We start from the raw sequence: 15,095 nt of genomic DNA, 5'->3' as shown, positions 1-15,095 counted from the left end.
TAAATACTCCAAGCCAAAATTTTTATTAGGGGCCCTGAGTACTTCCCCGATCCCTAAGACAGCTGAAAAAATCACCTGGCTCACAGAGGAGCCTATATGGATTTCTCAGTGGCCCATCTCAGGGGAAAAGCTTAAAATAATTCATAGGTTAGTAGAGGAACAACTTCAGGCTGGTCATATAGAACCAACGCTTAGTCCTTGGAACACACCTATTTTTGTTATTAAGAAAAAGTCAGGAAATTGGAGATTGCTGCAGGATTTAAGGGCAATAAATCATGCAATTCAGCCTATGGGATCCTTACAGCCAGGACTTCCCTCTCCCACAGCCATTCCTTTAGATTATAGCTTGATGGTAATAGATTTAAAAGACTGTTTTTTCTCTATAAGGTTACATCCTGGAGATTGTGAGAGATTTGCTTTCACTGTCCCAACAATTAATTTTAAGGAACCTGTTAAAAGATATTGCTGGAAAGTACTCCCACAGGAAATGCGTAATAGTCCTACTCTGTGCCAAAAATACGTAGACCAGACAATAGATCCCATAAGAAGTAGCTTTCCTGATGCATATATTATCCATTTTATGGATGATATATTATTGGCTCATGCTAATCCAGAGGTACTTTCAGAAATTTTTACTCAGTTAGAGACTTCGCTTACAGCAATGGGTTTATGCATAGCTCCTCAAAAAATTCAAAAAGTGTCACCTTTTCAATATCTAGGTCAGATAATTCAAGGACGTACAATCCGTCCTCAAAATCTTCAGATAAAAATTAAGGAGTTACATACCCTTAATGATTTTCAAAAGCTATTAGGAGATATTAATTGGCTGAGGCCATCCTTAAAACTAACTACTTCTGAGTTAAGTCCTTTATTTCAGATATTACAAGGAAATCCCTCTCCAACCTCTCCACGTCAGCTAACTTTAGAGGCTAAAACAGCTTTAAGGAAAGTTAAAAATGCAATTAAAAATACACAGCTTACTAGAGTTGATCCTAAGGAAATGGTGTATTTATTAATATTTCCAACTGAACATACACCAACAGGAGCCATATGACAAAAATTAGGAGTTATTGAGTGGATTTATTTATCCCACTCCCCTCAAAAAACATTAATTCCTTTTCATGATTCTATAGCTCAATTAGTAATTAAGGGTAGAACTAGGATTTTACAATTAATTGGATCTAAACCTGATATCATAATTATTCCATTTTCTGTTCAACAGATTAATTGGCTTTTTCAAACTTCTAGCTCATGACAAATAGCTTTTGCTGATTTTCCTGGCCAGATAGACAGTCACTATCCTCGTGATAAGATTATACAATTTGCATCATTAACGTCACTTATTTTTCCAAAGATTGTACGTGCCCATCCTATAGATAAAGCCTTATCAGTGTTCACTGATGGATCAAGTTCAAGTAAAACAGGATTTTATAGTCGTGTTCACACAGAGGTAATACAAACTTCTTATACTTCTGCCCAAAGAGCAGAGCTTCAAGCTCTGATTTGTGCCTTAACTTACTTTACAAATGAGCCTATTAACATTTATTCTGACAGCTTATATGCAGTCGGAGTTACTAAAAATATTGAAACTTCAGTTATTGGGTATACTTCATCACAAAAGTTATTTAAATTATTTCATAATTTACAAAAGGCAGTGCTAATGCGGAAATATCCATGTTTCATAGGACATATACGAGCTCATACTAATCTTCCAGGACCTTTAGCTTCAGGTAATAACAAAATTGACAAACTCGTAGCTTTTTGTCAACAGATGTCTTCATATGACTGTGCACTAGCTTCCCATTCGTTACATCATCAAAATGCTTCTAGCTTACGTAAAAAATTTAATATTACTAGAGAACAAGCTCGTCAGATTGTAAGCCAATGCCCTAAGTGTGTTATTCACACTCCATCTCTGCCATCAGGGGTAAATCCCCGTGGATTAAAACCAAATCAAATCTGGCAAATGGACGTAACTCATATTCCTCAATTTGGTAAACAGTGTTATGTGCATGTCATAGTGGACACTTATTCTAGATTTATTTTTGCCACAGCACGTACTAAGGAAAATTCTCAAAATGTAATTTCTCATTGCCTAGCAGCTTTTTCTGTTTTAGGATGCCCTATGCAGATTAAAACAGATAATGCTCCAGCTTATGTGAGCTCTTCTTTTCAACAATTTTGTCAAGAGTTTAAAATTAATCATAAAACAAAAATTCCTTATAACCCCCAAGGTCAAGCCATTGTAGAACGAGCTCATTTATCTATTAAACTTCAATTACAAAAATTAAAAAGGGGGGATAAGCTTATGACTCCCCAAAATAGCCTTAATCATGCCTTGTTTGTTTTAAATTTTTTAAACTGTGACGCAGAAGGTCACACTGCTGCTGAGAGACAAATGTCTCCCTCAGTAACAGGCCCTTTAGGCAGAGTTTTGTGGAAAGATTTACAGACCGGTCAGTGGAAGGGCCCAGACCCAGTGCTTATATGGGGCAGAGGGCATGCTTGTATTTTCCCAGAAAATTCTTCTCGTCCTATTTGGGTGCCTGAACGTGCTATCAGACATGGAAGAGATAGAACCCAGATTGAAGCGACTGAGGATCGACCCAGAGGAGCCCCCATCCAGAAGGAGGAGATATCGGAAAAGGATGAGGAAAGACCAGATTGACCCAGCCAAAAAGCTGATTTCATGGAAAGACGTGAAGAAGCTAACAACCTAGGCTTCCCGAATACTTCGAGACCTAGGAGAAAACAGGACCCCAGTGATGATGGTAACAACAGTAATTGCCCTACTGGGCTGTCAGGTAAAGGGGGATCAAGTAGACACTTACTGGACATATTTCCCAGATCCACCCCTGGTACACCCAGCTGTGTGGACTGGAGAATCTATTCCAGTATTTACTAATGACTCATTCATGATGGGAGGATTTACAGATACTCATATTACTCCCAATCATGTGACTAGATTTAATTATTCTGGCTATAGTGCCCAATTACCCTTGTGTTGGTCCCACGATAAACATGCTGGCTGTCTAAAAGTATCATTCGAAGAAAAGACAGCGATTGGTAGACCTAGACTGACAAATAATTCTATTTATGGAGACTTAAAGCCTAATACTAGATCAGTAATTAAGATGGGACTTTCCCATAATAAGCCAGTCATTTCTGCCAAACCTCCACGGATACACCACTGTCCAAATAGTTCTACAATTGAGATTGGCACCTTTCCTAAATGGATGGATTGTATAAATCCCTTTCCTGTACAACATAAGGTGTCTAAAGATAGTGGGTATATTTTAGACTGGTCTCCAAAAATTGATAAGAGACAATTACGAAGAAATTCTGCTATGACACCTGCAGGATTTGTTAGTAATATTTTGACTTATAGTAAAGGTGGTGTTCAAAAAGATATTTGGCGTTTAATTGCTGCCTCAGAATTCTTACATTTTACAGACAAACCCTTACCAAGATTTATTGGCAAGAACTGTAAAGAGGGATCTTGCTATGGCTTACGAGCTTGTGTCCAATCTCCTTATGTTTTAATTATTGGAAATGTAAAAGTTAAATGGATAGATGACAGATATATTGTTACTTGTAAAAAATGTAACCTAACCAATTGTATTACTAGGTATAATGGAGGAAAAGGAGTGCTGATACTTCATCAGCCCTCTTTCGTTTTATTACCTGCTAATATTTCAGAGCCATGGTATGCTGATGCTGGTTTACAAGTCTTACAGCAAATTCATGCCCAGCTGGCAAGACCTAAACGTGCTATTGGAGTTATAATTGTTGGTGTTTTGGCGCTAGTCTCTTTTATTGCATCAACTGTCTCTGCGTCTCTGACATTGTCTCAGAATATTCAGCATGCAAAATTTCTTAATAATTTAGCTCAAAATACTTCCAAGGCTCTGCGTAATCAAGTAAATATTGATGAAAAGATTGAAACTAAATTAAACGCCTTAGAGGCAACTGTTATTGACATAGGTAATGAACTTTCAGCCTTAAAATTTAAAGAAAGGCTTAAATGCCATGCTAATTATAAGTATGTGTGTGTTACAGCTGCCAAGTACAATGCTTCTCTCTGGGATTGGGAGAAGGTTAAAAACCATTTGTTAGGTATTTGGCAAAATAGTAATAATAGCTTGGATATTCTGGAACTTCATCACCATATCCAAGACATTCAAAATAATAGAGCTGATTTTTCAGATCCTTCTTCTTTGGCTAACCAAATATTAAAGGAGTTAAATGGATTCAACCCTAGAAATATTCTTAAACACTCGGCCTGGTACATTATTGGATTATTCTCTTTGCTGCTAATTCTCTATTACATTATAATTGTAGGATGGCGAGTCTTCAAAACAAGAATGCAAAAACTCCAGAGAGTAAACCGCCGCCTCATTTTTGCGAAAAGAAAGGGGGAATATGTCGGAAGCCATTCTCACACGTGACTGGGTGACTCCCGGTTAGGGTCTGAGGCGCTCTGGCTGTGTCGGAGCTTTCCCGGCCCTCTCCTGTTGAGAGAACCTGTCTGTGTGGGGGTGTAACTGACCACTGACCCCGGAGGCCCAATCACTGACCCTGACCTTGGAGTGCGGCCCCCCTTCAACCTTCATTGGATGGAATTCTCCCCTGAATTTCTTGCTCCCCAATAAAAGGCTACTCCCTGGCGTGCTCGCTCTCTCTCTCTCCTGCTAGCCCTGAGTAATCCTTGCTGCCCTGCCGGGCGGTTAGAGGAGGGAACCAGAGAGGGGAGCCGTCTCGGACCTGGTCATAGAAAAAGGTAACTGAGTCTGTGTGTTTATTTCGATCTCGCTAGCTAACTTTTATGCCAAGAACCTCATTAATGAAACCATTGCGCTGGCCGCGTGGTAGAATCCTGAGCCTGGAACTTCGGCGAGGATGCCCAGTCAGAGCTGTCCCCCGTTCCAGGGAAGGACACCTGTGCCACAGGGCCATTTCGGAAACTCCCTGGACAGGTGACCCTTCTCTTCTTTCCAGTCTGCAGTTCTGCTCCTGTTCCACCATTGGACACTGGGTAATGAGGTGGGGGGAGGGAGGCAGACTAGTCATGTTAGTTACATACTGATGTCAAGATTGTCACGAGACCCTGCACCTCAGTTCTGGGTTGTTACTGGGTTTTCCTCATTGGGGAAAGGGAGAATCACCCACTGAAAAGAGTCCATGTGTGGAAAAGTGCTCTATCTACTCATCCCAAGTTTGGTCTGTGATGATTTGTACTTTTTCTTTAGAAACATTATCGTGGGGGTGGTCAGCACCCCACCAGGGCAGTTTTTTGCTCAGGAGGGAATCAGCCACCCGAGAAAATGAAAATCTGAAATAGTTGGTGAAGAATTAAGAGTCAGAGCCAGAAAATAGGTTTTACGGGAGTGCCTGATAATTCCCTCCAGTCCACACAGGGCCTGGGATAGAAAAGCCAGGAAATGGCTCTGGTCCTTTATGGGAGGGAGTACACCAAAGGCAGGGATGAGGTCAAAGGGGGAGGAGTCTTGCTCCTTGGTGTGGCAGGGGATTTGCAGCCAACAGGTTGATTGGCATCTTGGCAGGCCACACCCCTCTCCCAGAGGCTGTGTGTCTGTGTGGCTCCAGCAGGTCACCCCATCTCTGGTTCTGTGCAGAACCTGTGGCAGAGCTGGATAGGAATCACATGTACTTGGGCAGTCTCACCGGCAGGAGTACGGCTGGGAGTTCCCAGATACCAGATGTTTCTATTCAACGGCTTCCATGCTGATTTGGTTCATGCACAGTTACCGGATAGCTTCCGACAAAACATCTCTGCCCTTCCCTCTATGATGCTGGCTCTCCTACCCACCTGGCTTCGGGTTGTCCATGTGGCCTGCCTTGGCCAAGGAGGTGTGAGTGGAAGCCACGTGAGTCACATCCACAATAAACTTTAAGCTCATGGCTCACTGCATTTTTAAGTTTTCTCTCCATAGGCAACTGTGTGCATTCCACATAGATTACCCTGTCAGCTGTGGTCCTGAAGCGGGTATCACAAGGACAGGGCTACAGCCAGTCTCAATGGGCATGCATTGTGAACGAAATATAGGACTTTATTTTTGTAAACCATCAAGATGTTCAATTCACGGGCACTTCTAGGCTAACAGACCTATCTCACCTCTTCTTTCTTTTTGTTCATAATCCCTGGATGCAAAGCCAGATCTCACATCCACTCTCAAAGCAGGAAAGTACTTACATGTCCTTCAACAGAAATGAGCATCATGATTTCATGTTGCAAAGCAGGCTTGAAAACTGAGTTTTAGCTTTTAGAAGTTTTGTGAAAAGTAAATAAAAGCAATTGGCATAGTGACTTCAAAATAGAGTTTGGAAAGCAACACAAATGAGGAATTTGCAAACCGACCTGCTATTATTGTCTACAGACAGGTCATGCTCCAGCCTCATGGAACAACATTTCAGGCCACAGTACCTTATGGCCTCTGTGAGTTTTCCATAGGGCAATGAGAGCAGAAGTATTTTTGTTTGGGTTATGGTGGCATCCACTTGTGGTGCCAGGTTCTGGATTTGTCAGAGTAAGGTAGACTCTATGGTGTTAACAAACTACAAAACCTCGTTGGTTAAGGAAGCGAAGATTTTTTCCTTCCTGACATCACTGTCCGACGCAGGGTGTTCAGTGGAGACAAAGTGACTTGAAAGGAGACTGGGAAATGAACAACCAGCGGCCTAGGGAGAGCATAAGTCAGTGGCCCTCTGTGATTGCGTTTCCTCAGTGGATGAAACAGAGCGGTGCCTGCAGCTTACCTGCATCATGTGGGATGGTGGTTGCTGGGGCCTCAGAAAGCGTTGTTAGGAGAGTTGAGCTACGACTTAATGTGGTTAAAGCACTTTGAACAGGACCTTCCCCATATTAAACGATATGATATTCATTTCTTTCTTTGCTATCAACAATGCGGCAATGATTATGCTGGTAAACATTTCGGCACACACTTGTGCAAGTGTAACTGCAGGTAAAAATAGGAATTTCAGGATGTAAAGTAGCTGTCTTTTAAATGTCAGTGGCAATTCCACACTGCTCTCCACAGAGAGCCTGTGTCAACAATTTATTTCATTGCTTACTTCACTACATTCTTATCAACAGTGTATTATAAAATTTTGGATTTCTGAATTCTCAGTAGTAAAATTAAATTGCTATTTTCTCTTCTATACGTTCAGTTAAACATCTTTCTGAGTGGTAAAACATTTTAGTCTTTGTCTAAACGTGTCTTATTTTCGACCTAACCCTTAAACTGGCTTAAATTGCTACAGAGAATTCCAGACTGAAATGGGTTTTGCCTCAGCACTTTTAGGAAGCGATTCCATTGTTATATGACTTGTGTTATTGTTGATGACAAAAATCATAAATGTAATCCATGATATAGGTTAAAGGAGAAAAGGTTCATGCGCATCTCAGGAGTTGCTAAATGGATAGATGTGAATGTTTCACATTTATTTGTTAATAACATGGAGGTCATATATGCCAGTGAAATTGTAGAGTATACTTGAGAAGTTAAAATCTCCTATTACTATGATTTTTTAAAAATCTCCTTGGCCTCTCCTATAAAGCACTTAGAGAAGAAATTTATCACTGAAAATAATACAGCAAAGTAATCCTACTGTGTGTGCAGGGAGTGGTTCTGCAAGGCACCTGGCGACGATGCCGGCCTGCACGTGGGCCACACGGCCAGGAGTGGCTGTGCTCTGGTCCACCTTGGCAGTGCCCTGCAGTCCTCCCTGGATCAGGGCGAGAGGAGATTGAGATCTGCCTCGGCGCCCTTTATGGTCATCTCCCCATCCAGGCGGAAGTTCTCTCGTTTCTCACCGGCCACCTGTCCAGCTCCAGTGTGGCGAAGGACTTTCTGTACCTGATGTGGCCGTAACATTGCCTGGCTGCTGTTTAGGACTGGCACCTGGTGTGTCATCTAGCTTTTCCAGCTCCGTGTCTTGCCATGGAACTAGGGAAACAGGGGATACCACACTGGTCTTGCACTGGCTCTCCGTATAAGGAGTAATCTGTGCTGGGCACCGTCTGGGTCTTCTCAGGTTCATGTGTGAAGAGTCTGACCTGTGCTGTGACAGGAGAAGGAGGTGAGGCCTCAGGGCAGGGGATTAATGACCTTGTAAACAAAGAGGAGAGCTTGCTTTCTCTCCGCTGTCCCTTACGTGAGGATCTGAGGACAGAACTGTAATCTAGAGACCAGGAACTGGTCACCTGACCCAGATCTGATGGCACCTTGGTCTTGGCTTTCTCAGCCTCCAGAACCGTGAAGAGTACATTTCTGTTGGGTAAGCCACTCAGCCTGGGATGGGTGGTTCTGGCAGCCCACACTAAGGCAGTCTATCTAAATATCTAAATCTTTCTGGGCTCACTGTCTCTTTTCAAGTCAATGGTATGAAACTTCAGCAAACCAGTCTAGTTACTTCCACTGTGCTGTTGCCGAGGGACGATTTAACTGCTCCACAGCTTGCTGTTTACCTGAAAAATTCTACAGGAAAACTGAAATGAGAGAATTCAGCCAAGCAGCCAGGTGCGATATTACAACACAAACATATGGCAACCCTACACAGAAAAACAGTAGAAATGGAAAGAAAAGATGACTTATATTTACTCCCAGGCACGTGAATAAATAAGAAAAAAACTCCAGAAAATAAATGTACAAAGCTCCATGAAGACGACCATGGACCTTTACAGAAGTACATAAAAAGTTTGAAAACCTAAAAGCCATTTTTCTTAAGTGGAAAAAATTATAACGTGTGTTACTATCTTTATGGATCCATTAGATTAATGTGATTCTGATAGGACTTTCTTCAGAACTTGAAGAAGAAAATGTATCTTCAGTTAGAAGCAAAGACAATTTCAAGATTTTCAAAATGTAGATCTACCCTGCTGAGTGTGGGGGGACATGCTTATAATCCTAGACTCAGAATGCGACACACGCCAGACACCGTGGTGCACACCTGTATTCCCAGCAGATCCGGAGGCTGAGGCTGGAGGATGGCAAGTTCAAAGCCAGCCTCAGCAATGTCGAGGCGCTAAGAAATTCAGTGAGACCCTGTCTGTAAATAAAATACAAAATAGGGCTGGGGATGTGGCTCAGTGGCCAAGCGCCCCTGAGTTCAATCTCTGCTACCAAAAAAAAAAAAAAGAATAATAATAAGAAGAATGCTGACAAGGTTGATAGCAAGTTTGAGGTCAAAAGACAGTTCCCCTGTTGTGGCCAAAAATAAAACTAATGCACAGAATGATGGCAATTTTACCAGAAACAAACTAAATTCAATAATTATGCAACATGTGTAACCTCAATAGCTAAATAAATTAATTTAGGCTGTTCACATAAAACGAAATGGGTCCCTCATTTTATCATGTGGTGAACGGAAACCACTTGAGGCTACACTGTAGGGTTTTTGAAGCACAAACACACGAACATACTCATGAGGAAAAATCAGAAACAAAGTAGTCCTATATTTTAAAATTTTTAGTAGAAAGAGGAAGAGATTTCTACGCATGATGACTTTACAGGACCTCAGACAATTCAGAAACAGGTAACTCTAAGCAATTTTCATGAGAAATGAACACAGTTAGTGGCAACTATTAGCTGAAAAAGCTGGGGGTCTTGAGAAGAGCCTTTATCTTATACTGTGTGAATTCCTTCAACAGCAGCATGTCTGGATTCTCATGGTACTTCATGTTGCACCCGGGTCCTCAGACACATGACAGTTAACTCCCTGGGGTAAGAGCAGGTGGCAGACCACTGGATCTCCCTAGAGGACCCAGTGGAGAAGCTTCTCCTACTCCATATTTGTAGATGTCCTTGACCAAATACTTCTCAACAAATGTGGCTTTGAGCAAGATATCCAGGTCTGCGTACTTGTTACGAGACCTTGGTGGTAGGGCGTCTCTAGGACCTCTCCCCTGCTGACCTGAGTTTTGGTGAAAGTTTTCTTGGAGTCCTTTTAAAAGATACACATTTTCTTAGGTAAGTTTCTTATTGAGGGACCTAGCAAATTACTTAAAAGAAAATTCAGGCATGATATATCCAGTCACCCACTATCTAAAGGTAAAGAGAAGGGGAGCTGGTACCAAGGGGGATCAATTTATACTTGCTAACAGTATGTGAGGTATGAGGCAATCCAATCTGATTGGATGAGACCTGAAGAAAGAATAGATGCAAATGAGTCATTGAAAGGCTAATCTGATGCTCTTGGATAGCCACAATTAATACTGTCAAAATGGCCAAACTACCCAAAACACTATACAGATTCAATGTGCTTCAAATTAAAATCCAAACACTATTTCTTATAGAAATAGAAAAAGCAATCATTTGTATGTGTTCCTACGTTCCTGGTGTGGTCGACGGTCACTGGACTACCTCAGTCGTGGGGGGGGGGGGGGTAGAGACACAGTGTCAAGTCAACACACGGACGCTGCGAGCTGGTGAGAGCTGGCTGATGAGAAACCGGAGTCGACATTTAATAAGCCCTGAGGCTCTGATCCACTCCTGGCCATGTACCCACCCATTAGTGATCAATGGTTGTGGGAGCCAATCCTGACTGAAGCAGAAATTACTTGACTTTTGGGGAAAAGAGATCCTGAAAAAAGCCATCCATGACTATGGGACTCACTGACAACCTCAGTAGGGTGAGAAAATCCTAAAAAAATAAAAAATAAATAAAGAAAGAAGACTTATGTAATTTTAAACCAAATACCCCAAGAGGTTGCAAACATTAATGAAGATGATGAAACGTCTCCCCGCTGCCAAGGAGCAGAGCCATCCAGCTGGTCCCTGCCAAGAAGCGGCAACCGAGCAGTAGAGTGGTGGTCCAGGTGGGCTGGAGCGCAGGCGCAGGCGGCAAGCAAGGCCCACATAAAACCCACCACGCAGGCGCTGTAGGCTGAGGCAGTGCAAACCTGCGCTGAGGGGGGCCAAGGCCACCAGTCCCTCATCCTTCCTCCGCCAGGCCTGGGCATGGCGTGGACACCTGCTGCGTATGCCCATTCCGTGCAGCTATGCAGACCCATCCAAGGACCTCAATCTCCTGCTTCCTGACCTGCAGTGAGAAAACGGAAGTGGGGTAGACCAGAATGGAAGTCTGGACTTGAGAATTGACCAATAATGTTAGTATAGTTCCAGACCCTAATTAGCATAAACTTGGACCAAACCTAATTAGCATAAGTTTGGACCAATACCATTGGCACTTCATTCAAACCCTAATTAGCATAAATTTGGACTAATGGCAGAGACCCAAATGCTATGTAAACCCCTTGAGCAGCAGGTTCAGCTCGGAAAAAAAAAAAAATTGCTATTAGTTAGTTTTTAAAATATAAGAGTTCTGTTCTTGTTCTTCAACATATTTCGTTATACTCATTCTTTCTTGTTTGTGGGGTTTGTATATCCAATTCTCGAGATGCAAATTTGAACTGCTGAGGCCTGCTGCAACAGTAGACAGTGTATCTTATCATCAAAAACTGCAGAGCATGTAGCTCCAGCAGACCTCATGTGCCAGAAGCAGAAAATCTCTAGTCTCACCCATAACTAGCATAAGTAGAGAATGAGGATCTACCCCAAATTCCCCGAAGAACAGAGAAATTAGGTAATGTGAATTAAAGTACCCCAAAAGGCTGAGGACATTATGAAGAGAGTTTAAACACTAAAGAAGCCTTCAAACATAGTAGGAAAGTATAAGTAAATAAATAAATAAATAAAGGAATGGGTGGGTATTGGATCGTAAGTGGGCCCATGAAGCACATGCACACAGTGCTATGCAAGTTTAACACTGAAAGACTGAAAAAAATTTTTCATTTACAAGGTAACTATGGCAAAGATAGAGGGAAATTTACCTCTTGCCCTTCAGTTGAGTTGATTGGGTAATTTACAGCCATTGCATTATCACCACCACTAAGGAATTACTAGCAGAGACCCAGTGACTAGAAGTATAGTTTTCAAAACTAAAGTGGTTCTGAAAACGTCTTTGTTCAAGTCCTGGTAACAGGACTCAGGGCAGTGGGTGCACTTGGCAACCATTAGTGCCTCACAAGGGGAGTCCTGTGAAACTTGTGTCAAATGAAGTATTGACAGCACTAAAGTCTGGTCCATGAAAGAACACAGGAGACTGTCCCCAGGCTTACTTCTTTGGGATGGGACACTTTCAAGAGGCCAGACTTTTAAATTACAAAGACAACTACAGGCTCCCTTTTCACAGTCCCTTATCACCTCCCACTTTCTTTTCTCACTAGAGGGCGCCATGCGGCCAGGTTGGCGCCTGGGCTAAGACGCTCCTCCCGCGCTGGGCTGCAGCTCCCAGTAGGCGGAGCCCACTGCTAGGGGCTTGAGGGCAACCATGCAAAACCGGTCGGGGCCGGCGCCCCCGGTCTACCTGTCGGCTGTACCTGACTGCCCGAGATCTGGAGCTGGCTGGCAACGCGGCCCGCGACAAGAAGTGGAGCATCAGCCCGCGCCACCTGCAGCTGGCCATCCGCAACAACAAGGAGGAGCGCGACAAACTGCTGGCCAAAGTCACCTTCCAGCAGGGCGGTGTCCTTCCCAACATCCAGGGGTGCCACAAGGCCAAGGGAAAGTGAAGCCGCCTACAGGAGTCCTGCTGTTTGTAAAAGAAACAAAAATAAAAATAAAAAAGCGGGGCGGGGAGCTGTAAAAACAAAGCGGTTAAAAACAAAAACCCACATTGCACATCAGTACTTCAGGAAGTCCTTCCTTGGCTTTCATTAGTTTCTGTCATTCTCCTCCTCACTTGTCCACTTTTAGCAATATTATGCATCCTTGATTCCTTAAAGCTTAGTTTACAGTGGGTGCATTTTGCCTTTACACAGTTTTGTGGTTGTGTGTGTGTGTGTGTGTGTGTGTGTGTGTGTGAGTGAGCTGGGGATTGAACTCAGGACCTTGTGCATGTGAGGCCAGCACTTTACCCACTGAGCTACATCCCCAGTCCCCAGTTTCATGTTTTTAATGATATTTTAATTGGTGTATTATATTTGGTAAGATTCATTGTCACATATTCCTACAGACACATACATAATTTGATGAATTTCATTCCCTAATACCCTATCCTTCCCTCCTCTCCTTCCTCCCCACTGCTCCACTTGCTCTACTGGAAAAAGATGGGTATGTACTAATCAGTTAAGGGTTTCACTCTCTGAGTTGAATTTCCCCAAGAAATCACTCATGCATGGTCAGTAGGATTAAGATGGAAAGGGTCACAAGTTAGAGGAGGCTCCTGCCAGGGCCTCTGCCAGCCACACCTCTGCCAAAGCCAGACTGCTGAGTGAGTATCTCAAGAATCCAGAAGGTCTGTAACTGTAATATTATGTAAAACAGCCTATTTAGTTCTGAATGGGAATCTAAACCATTGGTTTAGATTGAGCTCTTGCACACCACCGACTCTCAGAGTAAGAGAATCTTGCCTCTGCCATGCATCTACCAGAAATAAGATGATGTGATGGTTAGATGGCTTCTTAACTGTACACAGGCAGACATAAGTCAAAACATGCTATGTGAATTACTCTTACTAAATAGGACACACTGAATTATTCCATTCTATTTTAAAGTTGATTTTGTCTTTAAAAAAAGGTTTGTTATGCACTTATTGACTAGCAAAATATAGTTGGATGTAGGAAACAGCCAATCAGAGTATAAGCACTGCATACACAGGACTACAGTGGCTCAGATGGTGATCAGAATTTTGAGCTGAGTCAGGAAAATCCTTTCCTGGAGCTTTTAGACTTGGAACTTGAACACAGTCACTTTTTATTTTCTTTCAGCATGTGAAGAGACTCCAGAAGTGATGGCAGACATCACCTGTAGCTTCTTAGAGAAGATTAAGAAGAGACAGATATTGAGGATGTAGCACTGATAGAGCACTTGTTGAGTATGCATTACACCTAGGGTGAACAACCATTAAAAAAAAAAAAAAAATCAGCAAACAACAAAATACACCTGTGCGCCCATGCCACCAAGAGAGCTGCCCTGGCATGAGGTCTGCAAATTCACCTGGAGAACAATCATCCACACAACACTGCTGAAGCAAGCTATTATAAAGGAAACAGCTTCCCTTAAGGCAAGCTCCCAGCATATTTATACTCTGGTGGAGGCTTGTGACTGTTCTGACTGCTACTTGCTGTTTAGCCAATCAGAGAACCTGAAAGATGTCTCCTCATTTACATACACGGCAATATCCAATCACGTGCTGATGTAAAAGCCTCCATTAGAGCTCCACGCCTATAAATACCACGGTTCTCAAGAGGAGGTTCAGTCTTCGGATTTGCCTTTTCCACCCAGTTTTGGCCATGCCTGGGCTTGCTGCAGGAAGCGCTGCCTCTTCTAAAGAAGATGTTCCTTCAACTCCGAAGAAGCGAGGTGGTGGAGAAAGCGTAAGAGACACCACCAAGAAAGCTTACTACAACTATGAGATGCCGAAGCAGGGTCACTCAGATACTGGTGTCTCTTCCCAGGCAGGGGGCTCTGTGAATATGTTCGTCAAGGACATCTTTGAGCGTGTCGCGAGGGAAGCGTCGCGCCTGGCGCACTACAACAAGCGCTCGACCGGCGCGTCCCAGGAGCTCCACACAGCCATGCGCTTATTGCTGCCTCCAGAGGTGGCCAAGCATGCAGGGTCCGAGGACCCCAAGGCTGCCACCAAGTACACCTGTGCCAAGCGAGTTTGACAAGTTGCTAAAAACGAATGCCACAAACCAAAGGCTCTTTTCAGAGCCACTCAAACTTTCTAAGGAGCTGCATGCTTGGCATCTAATAGGATGGAAAACCAAGGAGAGTGCGGAACTCAAGACTAGTCGATATGACTGGTTGCACACCTAGCAATACCCTGAACTTACTGTTCCACTTACAAAGGAATTCCAAATTTTAAGGGAAGAAATGCAGCAGAGGAGATGTCCAAGTATCCCAGGTCTTCATGGTTGTTGCTGTGGATGAGCTCCATGGGGCACAGCACACTATTTTTCTGGGTCATCCCAGTATGCCAATCTTACATGTAACAGCGTCTCCAGAGCAGCCATAGTTGGCATGGTATTCCGGACGGGGGAGTGGTGTAGGCTGGACGAAGGTCCCTGT

General features: G+C 43.1%; 1 protein-coding gene across 1 annotated transcript; it reads left to right on the top strand.

Moving 5' to 3' along the window:
* Positions 1-14,314: 14,314 nt before the first annotated feature.
* On the top strand, positions 14,315-14,692 carry LOC143402218 (histone H2B 1.2-like). Its single transcript, XM_076859616.2, has one exon. The coding sequence runs from the start codon at positions 14,315-14,317 to the stop codon at positions 14,690-14,692; it is 378 nt and encodes a 125-aa protein (XP_076715731.2).
* Positions 14,693-15,095: the final 403 nt, after the last annotated feature.

Source organism: Callospermophilus lateralis, chromosome 6, assembly GCF_048772815.1.
Source record: "Callospermophilus lateralis isolate mCalLat2 chromosome 6, mCalLat2.hap1, whole genome shotgun sequence".
Taxonomy (NCBI): domain Eukaryota; kingdom Metazoa; phylum Chordata; class Mammalia; order Rodentia; family Sciuridae; genus Callospermophilus; species Callospermophilus lateralis.
The sequence above is the reverse complement of the archived record's forward strand: the minus strand, read 5'-3'. Positions and strand labels throughout refer to the sequence as shown.

Excerpts from the sequence above, each read along its gene's own strand:
- LOC143402218 (XM_076859616.2), top strand. The coding sequence starts at position 14,315 with ATGCCTGGGCTTGCTGCAGGAAGCGCTGCCTCTTCTAAAGAAGATGTT.